General features: G+C 38.9%; 1 protein-coding gene across 3 annotated transcripts; it reads left to right on the top strand.

The window, feature by feature from the left end:
• The first annotated feature begins 212 nt into the window (after positions 1-212).
• LOC311295976 (uncharacterized protein) lies at positions 213-16,510 on the top strand. 3 transcript variants are annotated; one of them, XM_084417564.1, is made up of 6 exons: positions 213-1,121; positions 3,000-3,021; positions 3,160-3,357; positions 4,460-5,759; positions 6,323-6,405; positions 13,643-16,510. In XM_084417564.1, the coding sequence occupies exons 3-6, from the start codon at positions 3,252-3,254 to the stop codon at positions 15,565-15,567; spliced, it is 3,414 nt and encodes a 1,137-aa protein (XP_084273690.1). In that variant the 5' UTR covers positions 213-1,121; positions 3,000-3,021; positions 3,160-3,251; the 3' UTR covers positions 15,568-16,510. The 3 variants fall into 3 exon arrangements, with proteins under 3 accessions (XP_084273690.1, XP_084273691.1, XP_084273692.1); XM_084417565.1 differs by lacking the exon at positions 3,000-3,021; XM_084417566.1 differs by lacking the exon at positions 213-1,121 and having other exon boundaries at positions 2,932-3,021.
• Positions 16,511-18,744: the final 2,234 nt, after the last annotated feature.

The following is an 18,744-nucleotide window of genomic DNA, read 5'->3' as shown; positions in this document are numbered from 1 at the left end:
ACTACAAGTAAAGTCGCCAAACATTTGTTTTAAGATAAACTTTATTTAATTAATGATAAATGCAGTACCCAATTGATTAGATCTCTTTGTGTCAGTATCTCTTCTCCTCCATCTAAATTTGTTTGGGTTAATATGTTTCCCTCATTTGAGTGGGACATTTTTTGGGTAGTTCTTAGTTGGTATTGTGTACAACCAAAGAAGTGTCTTTTAAAATTGCTCACAGAATATATCATGTGAAAGACACATTAGAGCGTTTTCATCTGGATATTGATTACAATTGCTGTTTTTGTAATTGTGAAAGAGAGTCTATTGTGCACTTATTTTTTGAATGTCCCTGTTCTTCAACCTTTTGGTATGAGATGTCTCAATTTCTAGGTGTTAAAATGAACCGCAACCTAGTCTTAAATTTGTCATCTGTCTTACTTCATACAAATAAATTGGACTTTTCTAAAAGAAAAATGTATGTTATCGATTTGTTTCTATTATTAGGAAGATTTAATATTCATCAAACTTAATGGATTAACTCAAAACCCAACTTTGCTCATTTTAAAGCAGCCTTTAAAATGTATTTTGAGTCTGTAAAGTTTTTTAAAAATCGAAAAGCCCAAAGACCTGTATCTCTGCTAAATTAATTTAATATGTTTGTGATGCCCTTTATCTTTTGTTTGTTTCTTTTCTTTTTTTTCTTCTTTTTTCCAAATGATTGTTGTTTCAAGTTATACTTACCAAATGTGAAAATGTGTACAAGAAATGTGTCAAGAACTTGATATCAAATTCTGTAATAAAAAAAAAAAAAAAAAAACAGCTCAAGGTTTCAAACGTTGTGTGTAAGTTAGCTCCCTCTAGTGTCACTGATCTGTAACTTTAACTTCAGTGAGTGGTCAAGCTCTGTTCTTGTTGTGTTTTCAAGAGTTAGTTATAAAATATTTAATTTATGCATTATGTTTATGCGTTTGTCTCGGATTCAGTATGGTATGGTTGTGTTGAGCCTTCCATGGCCAGGTTTTCCCTCTGTGTGACTTTTAATGCCATTTTGTTTACATTTTCGCCTCGCTCTGATGACGTCACTGCCAGTCTAGCGCCCTCACTGTACAGCGAGCGAGCAGTCACATCTGAGTGAGGTGAGTTCACGGCGTTTCGTATATTTAACGTTACCGATCCGTTAACGAGTTTAACATTTTATTCTGGATCACTTCTGTATTGTTTTCATTGCTGCTGTGTCTTTTCTGGGGTGTGTTGACTGAAATAAACATTTAGCTTAGCGGCAATGTTAATTGAGACCTCAGCGATTTTGTGTGTTTTTGTATAGGTGTGAACGATCGTTTCGATGTTTTGACGTTATAATGTTGATCATCAGTGCTGCAACAAAGCCACTTGAAGGCAAACCTGCAATCTTAGCCGAGAAAAACTAACTGCTAACCTGATACACATACTGGGAAGGGGACGAGGCCGTTTTTGTTTAATGGATGATGGAGTAGTAGAGGCTTCACAAATGCTGAATAAACCACTTTTCTAAGGAAATTGCTTGTCATTTAATGATTCGACTGCATGTCCCAATCTCTGACATGTTGTCCTTTTTTGGGAACTATAGCCTATGTAGACTTTACTATAAGGAAAATATAATTTTATTAGAGCAGAATAGGACTCATTTATGGCATTACCACCAGCAAATGTGTAGCAGTATTTAATAATAGGCGTTGTGTAATATTGAGTTATATTGTCTGAAGAAAATAAATCATATCTTTCTTTGACTTTCGACTTGAACTGTAATGAGTATGACTGCCTTGTGTGCCTATAAGGCTGATGTAATGCATTTTAATGTAAAGAGAAAATGCATACTTTAATTCTAAATATTAAAATATATTGTATGCTGTTTAATGAAAATAAAATGTGTTCTCTCTATGGCTACTACTTTTTAACAAATAAATTAGACTTGAATTGTAATGATTTATGACTGCCATATGCCTAATATTGATATTTTAATGAATGAAGGTTACCAGAAATTTAAAAAAATATATAAATAAAAAAGATATTCTATGGCTTCCAGGTTTCTACAATTAAATTGCAGTTACATTTTTAGTGACTAGTATCACTGCTATGTATGCCCAATAAAACTGTTTTTTTTTTTAAATGAACAGACTAAAATCTAATCCTAAATGTGGTTTTATGCGCACTGTATTGATAGTAATTTGCAGCTAATAGAGCAATTCACGCTCTTTTTTTCCACTCATTAAAGCACACACCACAAACATTGCAGTCCTACTGTACGTTTACTAGTGATATACCACCAAAAATAGATAATTATTTGCAAGACGAAGAATAAAGTCATTCGATTTCTTCTGATGATTATGTAAGGCTTGTTGTAGGACTGTCTATGTTAACCTCTTATTTGCAAGTCAATATTTTCAGCTCATTCATTATGCTGATGTCTTCAGATCACCTGTAAACTGCTACTTAAAGCTCAATGTATTAGTGTCAACAGATTGAGTCAACCTACATGATTATCACTTTTGATACAAAATATAAATCTATTAACAGCATTTACTCCATTTAGTCTGATGAAACCATTTTTCATGCAAAAATAAAACAATAAAAATCAATGAACAAAACCAAATAATGAAGTTGATCTCCATTGGTCTGTTATTTTTGCTTGTCTGTACATATATTCCAGAGTTTCTTCAGTTTTTTCTATTATCTCTTTATTAGTTTTGATATTTTTACATAGGGAAAAAAATTGTCAAAAATAACAATAGATACATTTAGAAATATGTAGTAGAATAAATATGGTCATATAAGAGGGACAGTCCAGTTCCAACTGTGTTTAAAAAAAAAAAAGATATGGTCTGTAATAATTAATATTACAGTTACAAAAATAAATTTTAAACTGGTATATACCTGGAAATTTCCACACAAACTCTTTACATCTTGCCAAGTGTATTGTTTCTGTTTTTTTAATATATATAAATATTAAAATAATTTGTTCTATATTTCTTTGTCAGTATGCCCATATTGCAGATAAAGGTAAGAATAAAAAAGTGGATACAAATGAATTTGTTTCAAAAACATTCAGCAATTTCACATTTATAAACGTTTAAAATGTGTGTATAAATGAAACCGTCGATTTAATAACTGATTTCTTTTTCATTTTGTTTTTTATAGATTTCCTCTTAGGATCACAATTTAGCAATAAATGCTGGAATATTCCCATCAAGTGAAGATTTTATGAGAGGTTATGAAAGAACAGTGAAAACATGAATGATCCAGAACCCTTCAGAATAAAACATGAAGATACTGAAGAACAAAGAGGTGATCCTGAAATCTGCAGAATAAAACATGAAGATACTCGAGAACAAAAAGGTTGGTGTTTATTCTTGATATTTTATTAATGATGCTGAAGATCATTACGATTATAAACCTTCTAGCAGTTCAGCAGATTTAGTGGTTTTAGTTAGATAAGTCATAAAACATGTGAAATTACATTGAAGTTGCAAATAATACAGCGGGGGAAATAAGTATTGAACACGTCATCATTTTTCTCAGTAAATATATTTCCAAAGGTGCTATTGACATGAAATTTTCACCAGAGGTCTCATTGCCAAGGTGTCACAAAAGACGGCAAAGAGCTGTCTCAAGACCTTTGCAACCTAATTGTTGCAAAACATAATGATGGCATTGGTTATAGGCGCCATTCTAAGCTTCTGAATGGTCCAGTGAGCACTTTTGGGGCCATAATACGGAAGTGGAAAGACAATAATTTCACCATAAATTTGCCTCGACCAGTGCTCCTCGCAAGATTTCTGATAGAGGAGTGAAAAGAACAATCAGAAGAGTTGTCCAAGAGCCAACACCAAGTTGTATGGTGTTTTTAGGGTAATGTGCACTGCCATTTCTCCTCCAAATATGGTGTGTATTATGGCATCCAAACAGTTCAATTTTGCTCTCATGTGACCACACTAAATTCTCCCAGTATTTCCCTGGCTTTTCCAAATGTTGTGCAGCAAACTTTAAATGAGCTTCAACATGCTTTTTCTTCAGTAATGGAGTCTTGCGTGGTGAGCGTGCATACAGGCCATGGCGGTGGAGTGCATTACTTACTGTTTCCTTTGAGACAACAGTACCTGCTATCTGCAGGTCTTTTTGAAGCTCTCCACAAGTGATCCTTGGCTCTTGGACAACTCTTCTGATTATTCTTTTCACTCCTCTATTAGAAATCTTGCGAGGAGCACTGGTCGAGGCAAATTTATGGTGAAATTATTGTCTTTCCACTTCCGTATTATGGCCCCAAAAGTGCTCACTGGACCATTCAGACCAGTATATTTACTGAGAAAAATGATGACGTGTTCAATACTTATTTCCCCCGCTGTATATACCAAACACTTTCCATAAGCATACTAGTAATGTCATGTTCTCTTTTTGAGTTTTTCATGTTTAAAAATGAATCTTTTTACTTTCATTTTAGACATGATGGAAGAGAACAAGGAGAGTGAAGAAATTAGTGAAGCAGAAGAAAACATTTTCAAAACGAAAGAAAGTTGCTCACAGACTGAAAGTAATTTTGAACTGAAAAAAGAAGCCAAAAAATCTTTCACCTGCCCTCCTTGTGGAAAGAGTTTCCCATACAAGAAAAGTCTTAAACTTCACATAAGAATTCATAGTGGAGAGAAGCCTTTCGCATGTGATCAGTGTGGGAAGAGCTTCACACTGAAAGGAAACCTTAAGAAACACACAGCAGTCCACACTGGAGAGAAGCCACACACATGTGATCAATGTGGGAAGAGTTTCTCACGAAAAGGAAACCTTAAAGAACACATGAAAATCCACACTGGAGAGAAGCCGTACACATGTGATCAGTGTGGTAAAAACTTTGGTGGGGCAGATGCACTGAAGGTCCACTTGAACGTTCATTCAAATGAGAAGCCTCATGTGTGTCCTTTGTGTGGAAAAAACTTCAGTCAGCTGGTTGCTTTAAAATTACACCTGAAAAGACACAGTGGTGTCAAGGATTATATGTGCTTTGATTGTGGGAAGACCTTTTTTAAAAATGTTGAATTGAAAAAGCACCAGAGAATTCACACGGGAGAAAAACCTTACAAGTGTTCACACTGTGACAAGAGATTCAGTCAGTTGGGAAACATGAAAACTCATGAGAAGACCCACACTGGAGAGAAACCGTACACATGTGATCAGTGTGGGAAGAGTTTCACACAAAAAGGAACCCTTAATGATCACATGAATATCCACACTGGAGAGAAGCCGTACATATGTGAGCAGTGTGGGATGAGTTTCAGACATGTAAGCGCTTTTAAATCACATCTGTATTCTCATTCGGGAGAAAGAAAGTTTTTCTGTGATCAGTGTGGTAAAAACTTTTTTGGGGCAGATACCCTGAAGAAGCACCTGAAAGTTCATGCAAAGGAGAAGCCTTACATGTGTTCTTCATGTGGAAAGTGTTTTAAATGGCTGGGCGCTTTTAAAATACACCAGAAAATACATACCGGTTTTAAAGCTCATGCCTGCGTTGAGTGTTTGAGGACATTTGCAACACCTAACAAATTGAAACGTCACCAGAGAATTCACACTGGAGAAAAACCTTACGAGTGTTCACACTGTGACATGAGATTCAATCAGTCACAACATCTGAAAGCACACGAGAGGATCCACACCGGAGAGAAGCCGTATCACTGCCATGCATGTCGGAAGAGTTTCACTCAATTAGCTACTCTACTCACTCATACAAAAAACAGTTGTCCAAAGTCAAGGTAAGTGCTTGATTTCTTTCAGAATCTACACTTTCAGGTGTGACACTGCATCCTCTTCAAATATGCGATTTGTATAACTATAACTCTGAGTTTATGTATTAACTGCTGCAGTGTGTGGCAGGACATATCTTTGATTTGTTATGATAGATAGCCCCGCCTACCGGGAAAATTCATTGGTCATAAATCCCTCTCCACATAACAATGTTAAACATCAGATATGCTTCGGTCGGTTATTGTACCACATCGTGCAGCATTGTGACTGGAATCACAGTAATCTTGTCATGTCACATACATTTGAGATTCAGATAAACTCAAAAATGGATATCTAAGTGAAACAGCAAAATTATTTAGATTAGACTAATTTAAATGAACATCAAAGACAATTTATGAAAGCAAATGTGTTGCTGTGGCTTTGACAAAAATTGATGATCCCATGTTATCCAGCATGACTAGAAAATCTTGAGTCACATGATCAATGTAATGTGATTAGTCACTAAAGAGTGCAGAATCTGAAATGTTAAATATATATCTTGCATAATTTTTTTGTAAACTGTTTTTGGCAGAACAATGACAGAGATCACAGTTACACTGGAAGAAGATGAAGTTGAGGAGTCGAAAGTTCTTCATGATAATGAAAAACAAAGAGGTTGGTGTTTATTCTTGATTTCTTATTAATAATGCTGAAGGCTCACTATATTTGGTGGCTGAAGATCTTCATAAAAGTATGTTTGGCTGTGCAACCTTGATCAAAATGAAACTACAAATCTTTTCATGTTAAAACATTTATCACATATAGCACAGATAGAAAAAAAATTAGATTATGAAATTCAAATGAAAATTGATTCACAAATTAATTGATTATATATGTAAAAAAAGAAAAGAAAAAGCCCAAAATACAGAAATTCTGGCAGTTGTAATGTCTACATGCATTCACACACTCTTTTTTTAAAGGGGTCATATAATGGTACATGCACTTTTACAAGTTGATTGCACTGAAATGTCTGTTGGCAGTGCCTGTACACAACCATCCTATCATGATTAAAATCCATCCAGTGGTTTTGTTTTAATCTCCTTATATGTTTGACCATCTATGAAATCAAGCCGTTCGATATTGTGACGTCATAAGATCGTACGCCCCTCCCGCGATTGTGATTGACAGCCGTGCTTCAACACAAGACCCGCCCTGAGCAAGCTGTGACAGCCGTCGTCATAGTAGTCCGCCATTGTTGATATGCTGGAGTAGAATGGCGTCTACGCGATTGTGGTGTTCTGTTCTTAGATGTAATAAGGAACACAGCAGTCATTTGGATGTTCCTAAATCTGAGCCGTTAGATGCAGTGGCTGAGTTTTGTTTTTGAAGCGATATGCCCAAAGGATTGACGCGGGGATTCCCTCACGAGGATTCCCCACGATCGTCCATGCTTTCATGTTTACGCGAATCATTTCACACCAGACAGCTTTACAAACGAGAAAAAACGGATCGGTACCAACGTGTTACTGCTGAACCTCCAGAAGATGTGAGTGTAATGTTTTATTAACCTTTATATTAGTATTTATATTAATCTTTGCGAAATTTGCAAACCTTGCTGCAGGCTTCACGATGAATGCATCTAAGGTTTACACTCAGGGTACATTACAGCATGTTTTCTATGTACGACGTTCTCAATATAATTCATAATCCCACGTTTATAATGAACAACGCGTGGTTATTGTGTTACAAACGGTGTACGCACAGAACAGAGGGGCGGGGTGAGCAAAGCTCATTATCATTTAAAGACACATGCACTGAAACGGCGTGCTTAAAACAGAGCTGTTTTTGACCAGGTAAAATTAGTGTTTTCTTACAATACTAATGAGAATTTTTAATTAAAGTATATTACAAACTTTTAATTTAGACCCTAAAGAATCATATTAGCTTGTACAAAAATGGCATTATATGACCCCTTTAAGGTAGTGTATTAAAGTGTCTGGCACCTTTGATCAGAAAGAGTGGGAACCCTGAGAAATGGGCTGGCCAATAACTTATAAGCTTCGGGTCACATGTCTATAGCTGCTACAAATGCATAGTGTATTTCAGATAATTTGGTAGCATTAGCACACTGAACTTGGCTCAATCTAAAAACTTAGTGTATGTAGCATGCATAACTAAACTTTCAGATTGTGAATGGGGAATAAACAGAAAAAGAGAAGAGGCTCCCTTTAAAATGATTAGGGCTTTCAATCTCTAAAGGGCAAGCTCACTAAATTCTGTACTCCCGCGAAAACTCCCATTAATTGTCTTAATTGTACAATGAATGTTTTATTCACATTGTGTTTACACTTTGTTGGTTATAATGTAAAGATTTGCATTGAACAAAACAAAACCGTGTGCTTTTTCAGCAGTGTTAAAGTCCCTGTAAAGGCAATTCTAAAAAAAAATTCTAAACACATTATAAATGTTAGAAATGTATTACTAAAACATATTACAAAGACTGTGAACTGTGAAGTACTGAATTGTCGAAATTAGACCGTTAAACAGTTTTTCACCATTGCTGTGTTCCGGATTTTTTGGGCGGGGCTAAAACGGGGGCTCGATGACGCACTGAAGCCCCTGAGCTCCTGGACACGCCCCTACTTGATGACGCACTGGAGCCCCTGACGCTGCCCCCAGAGCCATATAGAGAGAGAGTTGCGACAACTCCATTGACTACAATGGAACGCTTTTTTTACAGCAATGGCGGCTCGTAGAGCCTTTCAATAGTTCCCGGAAGTAACAGCAGCGCGGTAGAACAGACCGTTTGTGATGCAGTTTTAAAAGATAAGACGTTTAAAGAATAAGATTGTATATTATCAGATTATCTGAATCAAATAAACTTGTGTTTTAAATCATGCTAGTTGATTCCGAAGCACTTCCTGGAACTATCTGAGGTCTACGCGAATCACGTGACAACAAAGTATTTTGAACTTCCGTTGTCGCAACTCTCTCTCTATATGGCTCTGGCTGCCCCTCCCCTAACAATATAGCACATTCATTCACATCAGTTTGCCGATCGCGAGTTACTGTCAGTACTATTAGTTACTACAGCCTACAGTTTGCTAGCTAGCTATGCCTTCGTCACAGAAATGAGTACTACCTGGATGCGATCATACAAAACAGATCGGTGTCCTTATTTAAATTTACGAAAAACGATCACATCAAGAAGAGGTGGATTCATTTTGTGAAGAGCCACCTTGATGGACAGCTGAGGATCACCGCCAAAACCCGCCTCTGTAGTGATCATTTTACACAGGATAGTTTTATAAACTTCCTAATTTTTCCTCATTCCTCAACCAAATCATCCTCCCGTAGCACCGACAACTGGTGCCATCGTCGGCAGTGTGAGCCCACCAATGAGTGTAAGTTGCCTTGTGTGCTTATGTTATAATTATAGTAGGTAACGTTAGTCCAGGCTCGAACATGGCTTTGTAAAACCTAGGAGCATCCATTCCGGCTGTAGCGGTGACAGTTGAGTGTGGCGAGTCGGCGACGGCAGCTTTCCCGCGAGTGGGCGTGGTTTCAGCGCAGCCAGCAGACACGCCCCCAGCGTTTGAGAGCAGAGACTACTGCTCATTTTTTCAAGATTTTGATAGCTTATTTTATGTACTTGCCGGCTTTTTTTATCATTCAAATTTGGCTGGGTGGCTAATAACACGTTTATGTGGTGTGACAAACTCAGAACACATACTTAATTTTGACTTTACAGGGACTTTAAGCAGTGGTCTACTTTCTATTATTACATCATGACCTTTCCCTTCACATTTCTCTCAGATTTTTTTCACGATTTACTGAAAATTAAAGCATTTTACTTTCATTTTAGACCTGATGGAAAGGGAAGAACTGAGTGAAGCGGAGGAGAAAATTCATGTTTATACTGGTGAAAAATCATCGAGTTGCTCAGACTAGAAGACTCATTTTTTTTACTAAGAGTAAAGAGTAAAAAAAACCCCTGCTCACATCTTGGAAACAGTTCCCCATACAAAAAAAGTATTAAACTTCAAATTCCTTTCACATGTGATCAGTGTGGGAGGACTTTCACACTAAACACATGAAAATCCACGCTAGACAGAAGCCGCACACATGTAAGTGCTTTTAATTTACATCTGGAAAAAGACCATTTAACTGTGATCAGTGCGGTAAAAAGTTTTTCTTGGCAGATTCCCTGAAGAAGCACCTGAAAGTTCATTTAAAGAAAAAGTCTCATGTGTGTTCTTTGTGTGGAAAGAGTTTTTCACGACTGGATGGTTTTAAAGTACACCAGAAAAGAGACAGTGGTGTGAAGTATCATAATGTGCTTTGAGTGTGGGAAGTCCTTGTTTAAAGATTTAGTCAGATTCAAGTCTTCTGAGGTGAGTTGTTCACAGTGCTTCACATTTTCAATCACGGCAAGTCCCTCTGGTGGTGTCTGTCATTAGCCTGGAACACACCAAGCCGACGCCGATGAACTAGCGCTGTTGAAAGCCGACTGTGTTGCCGCCTCTCGTCGGGGTAAAAAGCTGCACTTGACACACCGAGAGAACTACTGCAGACTGTTAGCTAGAATGCATGTTCTGCGTCTGCGTGTAAGTGAGACAACTGTCTATTTCTGCAGATATATTAATCTATATTCGTCATTCAAAAAGGGAAACCTACGCTGCAGGCTGCAGATACACAAACCGTAAACAAAGCAGTGCGTGTTTACCGTTTTGACTATCAATCCTGCTAAACACTATTCCACTCCTCTCGTGTTAATATTGAAATATTCGCCACTCAGGTAAGATGACGTAACATAGAACAGCCTTCTATCTGTACCGTTTTGACTTCTTAGCTCGTTGTTTTGCTGTTATTCTCATGCACTGACTGAACAGCCAATCAGAGTTCCCTCTTTCACCGACGGCCCGACGACGATTCAACATGTCGAATCGGCCAGAAAAAAGCCGATGAGGACCAATTTCAGCTGATGGTGTGGAACACACTGAGAAAACTTAGTCAGCCGACGCACAGAAACTGCCCAACGGTCGACCGTCGGCTTGGTGTAGACTGATGTAGACACACACTAACCTTCAGGAGCACATGAACTTCTTGTTCTCCGAACCGGTCCAAGCTACAGAAACAGATACTGGAAATAAAAATTTTTTTAACAGCTAAGTACTTTATGGCCACGCAAGCCAGGCTAAAGGAAGAATGTTGTCAACGTTAGGTAGTTTGGAAAAGACGCATTGGTTCAGAGATGGCACAGCTCGAGCCCCACAAAGATAATGGCAGAGGTTGTTTGATCCCAGGACAAAATATCTAAAACAGACCTTCTTCTTAAAGACCTCAGAATGAGCCCAGGGTTGAAATCGCTTAAAACCACAAAGACTGAGGGCCCTATTTTAACGATCTGAAACGCAAGTGTCAAAGCGCAAAGCGCAAGTAACTTTGTGGGCGGGTCTTGGCGCTGTTGCTATTTTCCCGGCGGGATAAATGACTCTTGCGCCTGGCGCAAATCTAAAAGGGGTTGGTCTGAAGTAGCTTCATTATTCATAGGTGTGGTTTGGGCGTAACGTGAAATAAACCAATCAGAGCGACATCTCACATACCCTTTAAGAGCAGGCGCGCTTGTTCTAAAGCGAATTCCTATTATAACGGCGGATTTGCCAGACGCGCGTCAGGAGCGGTTCACAGCCGAGGAGACCGACGTTCCCGTCAGGGACGTTGGGGATGGAGAAACACACCCAAATTAACTTCGGTTAAACAGGCGTATGATAATTTGGGTAAATGTGTAAGCTAGATGTATGATTTTATAATAAACTATCTATCTATCTATCTATCTATCTATCTATCTTTCGTAATAATGTATGATTTGCAAAAATGATAACTGCTGCGTCTGTGTGTAGATGAGAGAATCAAAGTGTATGCGCATTGTGCACACGCTACATTGATTAAGGCCAAGCATGCACCCTTAAAATAGCATATTAATAACATGCGCAACGCGCCACTGACTTTAAACTGTTTTTTTTTCGGTTAGTGGCGCAATTGTTTTCTAAACCTGTAAAATAGCATGAGGGAACGTTTGCGCCGGAACACGCCTCCTCTTTGCGCTGAACCGCCCCGGGGAGCGCAAGTGTATTTCTTAGTTAACCGACGTGCTTCTGTGGAGGGAAAAGTCTGCTTTGCGCGGGTGCAAAATAGGAATGATACATGCGTCAGTGTACAAAGTCAATTGCGCTGGGTGCAAGATAGGGCCCTGAGACTTTACATTTCAAAATACATGAATTCATCTCAAACCAATTCTTGACGGACAATCAAACATCGTTCAACTACATAATTCTGTATCATGTCAACCTATATATGTGACTATTATGCTTAGATCACATATAAGTCATGCAATTGTTATTATTGGATGGTTGACTGAAGGTGTTTCTTGTCTCCTGTGATCAGTATGATCATATGCTCATAATTCAGAAGATGGCTTGATTGAAATCTGTGTAAAATATATATTATTCGTATAATAGGAATCATGTCTAAACTGTACTATCTGCTAGAGCTGAGACCACAGATAACACATGTTTTACGATGAGAGGGGAAGAAAATGCCACCTCTCCAAATAAAAACAGTGTCTTCTTACCAATTAGTCACTGTTTTTATTGGAGAGGTGGCATTTTCTTCCCTTCCCCCTCATCGTAAATCATGTGTTATCTGTGGTCTCAGCTCTAGCAGAGAGTACAGTTCTTCAGGAGGCTGGACAAACATTTGAGTTTAAAATCTTAGGACACGAACAAAACTTTGGAGCAGCCATGACGATGGATTAGACGACTGATTTAGAGTAACCATGTAGACGAGAAGACAAAAAGACTGCAGATCAAGATCAGAAGAACATGGTTTATACAGTTTCTTTCAAGCCATCTAACTACTCTCGTCTCACTTTTCTTTCTCTTATTTTCTTTTCTTTTCCGTTGAGTCTCAGTTTTAAGTTCACTGCGAAGCCCGCTGCCGACTTCAAAAATGTTCTATCTATCCGCCAACACACCACGTGATAGGCCGCCCTAGCCTCCTGAGACCCTGCGACCTCATATGAGGACATTACATTTTTGCCTCTTGACACAATGATAGTCAAATTTGTAAATCTTAGACCTGTTGGCCACATTTAGGGACAGTGCCCACACCATCTTGTGGTGATATCACAACATTACACCAATGTCAATGAGAAGAAAATGGCTGGAATATCAGCAAAACACTTCTACACCAGTTCCCGAAAGAAAAATGACCCAGGTAAAAAAATCGATTCAAATTATATGAATGAAAACAATACTGTCTCTATCATCATATGGGGATTAAAATTTGACATATTTTAGTAATAGTAGCACTCTAGGACATCAGTAAATTTGAAGCACTCGTTTGAGGACATTGGGACTATATAACGTTATTTATTCTACCATGTGGTTAGCTAAACTTGGGAATATTTAGATGGATCGCAATAGCATTGAAAAAACAACATTTGTATGTGTGTGTATGTGTGTGTGTGTGTGTGTGTGTGTGTGTAAGCATCAGTGTTTATCACTTCATTTGTACTGACACTTCACATAATTGCTAGTACTATGGTAAATCATGGTAAATCACACTTGAAACATGGTAAATCATAGTAAATAATACTACAATATGGTTTATCAAGGTGAATCATTCTAAATTCCTGGTAAATCATTCTAGAATGACAATAAAATATGACTATTGATCTTAAAATGGAGAAAAGAGTCAATTCAATATTTCACTCAGAGAAAGACACTTTTAAGAAAGTCTCTTGGTATCGGTAAATATCGAATATCGGCAGATAGGCCTACTCAAACCCCAGTATCGGTATCGGTAGCAAAAAAGCTGGATCTCTAATTTTTTCACGTTATCATTACAGGGAAACTTTCATTGTCAAGAGCAGAACGATTGCTCATGGCAATTGCAGACAACTCTGAGGTGGAGGACCTCTCAGATGGGGAAGATAATGATCCTGCTGTGGACGAAGTCATTCCACAAGATGTTGACCTCATGGATGAGCAACCTGATTTTTCGCCACCCGATTCATCAGGAGATGATTCCGGTGAAGAATACACACCACCTGATGCAGCTGAAGATACTGACTCTGAGAATGAAAGTCAGCCAAATCATCCACAAGTGCACAGACGTGGACGTAAACAACAGCATGTTGAGAATGATGAGCTGGATGAGGAAGATCAGAGACATGGAGATCCCAGACCAGAACCAAGGAATGCTGGACGTGGAGAACACTGGAGGTCTGCTCCATTTAGACCAAATTTGGTTCAGTTTCAGGATGGAGATGATGGACTGAAAGATGAGCGAACAGGTTGGCAGCCACTGGATTATGTGGAGCAGTACATTGACTCAGACCTGATGAAACTCACTGCTGACTGCACAAATGCCATGTCACTGGGTAACGGTGGGAGATCTCTCAAAACTTCGGTAGATGAGATGTATCACTTTTTTGGAGCAGCAATCTTGATGTCTTGCGTGCCTTATCCACAGATAAGGATGTTTTGGTCCAATGCCCTACAAATCCCCGCCATTAGTAACACAATGTCACGTGATCGCTTCTTCAAACTTAGGAGCCATCTGAAAGTAGTTATTGACTATGATGTCTCAGAAGATAAGAGGGAAACCGACAAATTCTGGAAGGTGAGGCCTTTTATGGACCGTATACTTATCGGCTGCCGCCTTCTGGCTCGTCCAGAATGCGTCTCAATAGACGAGCAGATGATCCCGTTTACAGGGGACTGTCCATTCCGACAATATGTGCCACTAAAGCCAAATCCAGTGGGAATGAAGAACTTTGTGCTGGCATCTGTGGATGGACTTGTGTTAGACTTTGAAGTCTATCAAGGTTCAAAAACCCTGGCTTCGAAGGTTCAGGACTCAGATGGATTGGGTCTAGGAACACTAGTCATCAAACGTCTTTCTGAAACCCTCACTGCTGGCACACAAGTGTATTGTGATCGCTTCTTTACCACCATACAAGCAGTTGATCACATGCTGAAGGATGATATTTATCTTACTGGTACAGTGATGAAGGGCAGAGTCAAACAAGCAATGGACAAGTTACCCGATGACAAAACCCTGAAACACCAAGGGAGAGGTGCCGTCTCCACAGTAACCAGGGCAGATGGGAAACTATGCGTGGTCAAGTGGTATGACAACAAGCCAGTTGTGATGCTCTCCACTGTTCACTCAGAGCAGCCAGAAGATACTTGCCAGCGGTGGTCCAAGAAGGGAAAAAAGTATGTGACTGTGACACGACCAAGCATTGTGCGCGAGTACAACTCAAAGATGGGAGGTGTTGACATGTCAGATAGGATGATAAGCTACTACCGAATGTCTGTGCGGACGAAGAAGTGGACAATTCGCATGCTGATGCACTTCACAGATCTTGCCCTTGTCAACAGCTGGCTGCTGTATCGCAGAGATAACCAGGAAAATGGCACCCCAAGGAAATCTATCTTGAAGTTTCTTGAGTTTCGCATGGTAGTGGCTCAGGTATTCCTCAGCAAGTGTGATGTTCTTCATGAAGGTGCTCATGTCGCAGAAGAAGAGAATGAGAACGGACACCTTCCACCACCAGGCAAAAAATCTCAGGTCGCTCCAATCCCCCATATCTCAGTCCGTTCCAGTGCTGCTCATCTCCCGGAGATGATGTCCTTGAAAAACCCCATGCGTTGCAGAGCACAAGGCTGCACTGGGAAATCCCGTGTGCGATGCATGACATGCAATGTGCATCTGTGCTTGCAAAGTGAACGGAATTGCTTTGCAGCATTTCACACCAGCCAATAGGGGCTATTCCAGACAGGCTGGAAAGATAGAGGGAGCTAGTTAGAAAAAAAGCCACAGTTCAAAGGCTACTCTGCTGAATTCAACTGTTTTTGGACTGTTACAGTTTGCACTTTAGCTTTTTTATTAGCCATGTTTCAGGCTGTTTACATTTTATGTAGGGCAGGCTATACACTCTGTGTACATTTTCAAATAAACTGTGAAAATGTGTCAAATTAACTTTTTTACCAATGGAGTCTATTTGTGTCATACAGTAAGATAGACCCACTGTACTCATATGAGGACATTCATTTTTGAAAGAACTACTTATTGTATTAAGCTGAAAATATTTTGACTATTTACTACTAATTAGGACCTTCTGGCCCCAACAGCAAATTATATTTAATAAAGTTATGATAGACCCACTGTCCTCACATGAGGACATCCTTTTCTGCAAAAACTACTTCCTGAACAAAAACAAATTTTAGTTATTATACTTATTAGGTCCTACTTATCCCAAATAGCAAGAACAATTATAAAATGCACACCAGGCAAACTCTCGGGTCTCAGGAGGCTAGACATCTATCCAGACACGAGGAGACTGCCAGCCAATCAACGAACCCGGAAAACCCCCTTTTACACCGACCAGTATTTTTTTCTAATCAAAACGTTTTCGGAACGATAATGTTACAGAATGAACACAAACGTTAAAATACTGATTCTGCCTGGTGTGAACCGATTTAAATATTTTTATTTATTTTTAAGCCCTGCTATCAATGTAATATTTGTTAAGATATACAGTAGCTTTGGTAGCATGCTGAAAAGCTAAAAAGCTACAGCAAAGTGGTATTGTAACTGTTTTTTATGTAATTAAACTAATAATTAAGAGGGATGCTGCACAGACGCAGATAATGCAGACGCATGATCTCTGTCTCTGTCACTAATTCATTCAAATAAATGTTATCTTTCCAAACTCCGTCTCTGTGTCTGATTTAAAGCATGCAGAATGCTAGATCCATTGCCAAAATAACACATCAGTGGTTTATTGACACCATGCTGTTCATTCAAATCATGTAATTGCTTTTCTGGGAAAATGAGCAGCCCTCTCTTGTCTTTAGTGTCTTCATATTTCTCCCCATATTCCAAAGCACCTGACAATAGCTACGTTTACATGCACAACTTTTGGTTCATTCGGACTGAATTCATTCCGATTGATGAATCTGAATGTAGTGTTTACATGAACGCTAAACAAGTGATCGGGTTGATGTGTGTGTTTATATGTCACAAGCTTTAAATCGTAATAGATTTTGACATGCGCACACTGCACGGAAATACAGAGTTTCCCGCTGTTTGTGCATATTAACTATTCTCTTACATTGGTTCTTTATTTGTTTTAAACAGCAGACTTAATATTTATAAATTTCTGGTCATAATTTGAAGTAAATACTCATATTAACCATTGCGCCGTGCTGCTTATATTTATTACGCAGTAAAACTGCCCCTCCCTGCACCCAAAACCAGTCATCAGTGGACGAGAATCCGTTCAAGTGTTTGCATGTTCTCGCGATCGTATTAGAAAAGGAACCACCCCTTTCAATCCAAACAAAATGTAATCCGGATTGAGCTCAATTAATGTGTTTACATGAAGGCTTTACAGTGCCATCGAGCTGTCAATCCGATTACTAACGGATTATTTGGTTGCATGTAAACGTGGCCAATGATAGTAAAAGTTCGGAAGAGCGATCCTATCTTCTGTAAGAGCAAGACATTTATATTTGATTGTTACGTCATTATGTGACATCTAGATGTGTGGCTTGGGTGTTCTTTGTAGTTTTTCTTTCCTTCATATTGTTTTCTGCCACTCTCCGTTTTTACTTTCTCTTTCACAGGTGACGCACTGATTGGTCTTTAGTGTGACCTATCCTGGAAATGAAATATAACACTTTCAGGTAAAAATGTATCATGCCAATTACACAATTAAACAACAAGAAGCCAATTCAGAAATGACATGAAATCAATTGCTCAGTTGAGTTAGGGAAACTTGACTTGAGTTAGGGAAAAGAAGGGGAGTAGGAAGAGGGGAACTCATAGATAAGTGAGGAGAGACGTTTTGGCAAGGCGGTGTGCTCTTTCTTTGAGATCTTCTCTCCAAATTTATGTTTTATTGCTGGGTGTTTGATCTTGTCTTCTGTCAAAAGGCCCGGGTATACTTCATTGTCGTGTGCGCGAGCCTTTCAAAGTATTCTGCTTTGGCCGTGAGCGTGGAAAGAGGCATTTGGCGCATTCGCTCTATCCAGTGGACTTTGTTTTCTCGTGCTCAAGTTACTGACAGTGCACTGTCCACATGGACACATAAATTTGGCTGCAGACGTTCATAGAACCTCCTCGAAAATTATGTCAGAAAGTGTGCGGACCGTTGCAGAAAGCATACTGTCGAAGTATACTTTGGGCTTTTTGCAGGAAAACCAGCCTTACACAGGTTTGGAACTACATAAGGGTGAGTGTATGATGGCAGACGTTTCATCTTTGGGTGAAATGTCCCTTTAAGTAAGAGTAGACTGATTACAGGATATTAAAACAGATTTAAGTAATCAGTCATACATAGAAAGTGCATTAGATCCAATGAATCCAATTTTATTTTTAATTAAATGAAACCAGTGACTGAGATATTTTAACTGAAAAAGGTGGTGAATATCATAAGTCTGATCACTTAAAGGTGCAGTGTGTAAAGTTTATGAGGATCTATTGTCAGAAAGGCATTATATACATAACTATGTTTTCAGTGGTGTATAAAGACCTTACAAAATGAACCGTTAAGCTTTTATTACCTTAGAATTAACCATTTCTATCTACATACACCGCGGGTCCCCTTACACATTAAAGCTGCCGTCGGCAAGTTTTGTTTGATCATATTCACTGAAACCGACACTATGCACTGACAGAACAACCCCTCCCGCACGTTACAATATCACATGCACACGCCTGAAGTTCGCAGGTGTGTTGGATTGTACGAAGCGTGATGGCGGAAAGAAAATCTACTAACAAGCTTCCAATTCCTCGGTTAACAACCAAAGCTAGGAGGTCCAAAACAACAAAGGAAAAGAAAATGATGCTTCGATGCTGAAGAGACGGGTGCGTTCACAGAAAATCTGGTGCACAAGCACTGACGAGCACAAACTTGATGGGAGGGTGCTTGGTGAT

Source organism: Rutilus rutilus, assembly GCF_951802725.1.
Source record: "Rutilus rutilus genome assembly, chromosome: 8".
Taxonomy (NCBI): Eukaryota; Metazoa; Chordata; class Actinopteri; order Cypriniformes; family Leuciscidae; genus Rutilus; species Rutilus rutilus.
Note: the sequence above shows the minus strand (reverse complement) of the source record. Positions and strands in the feature narration are given on the sequence as shown.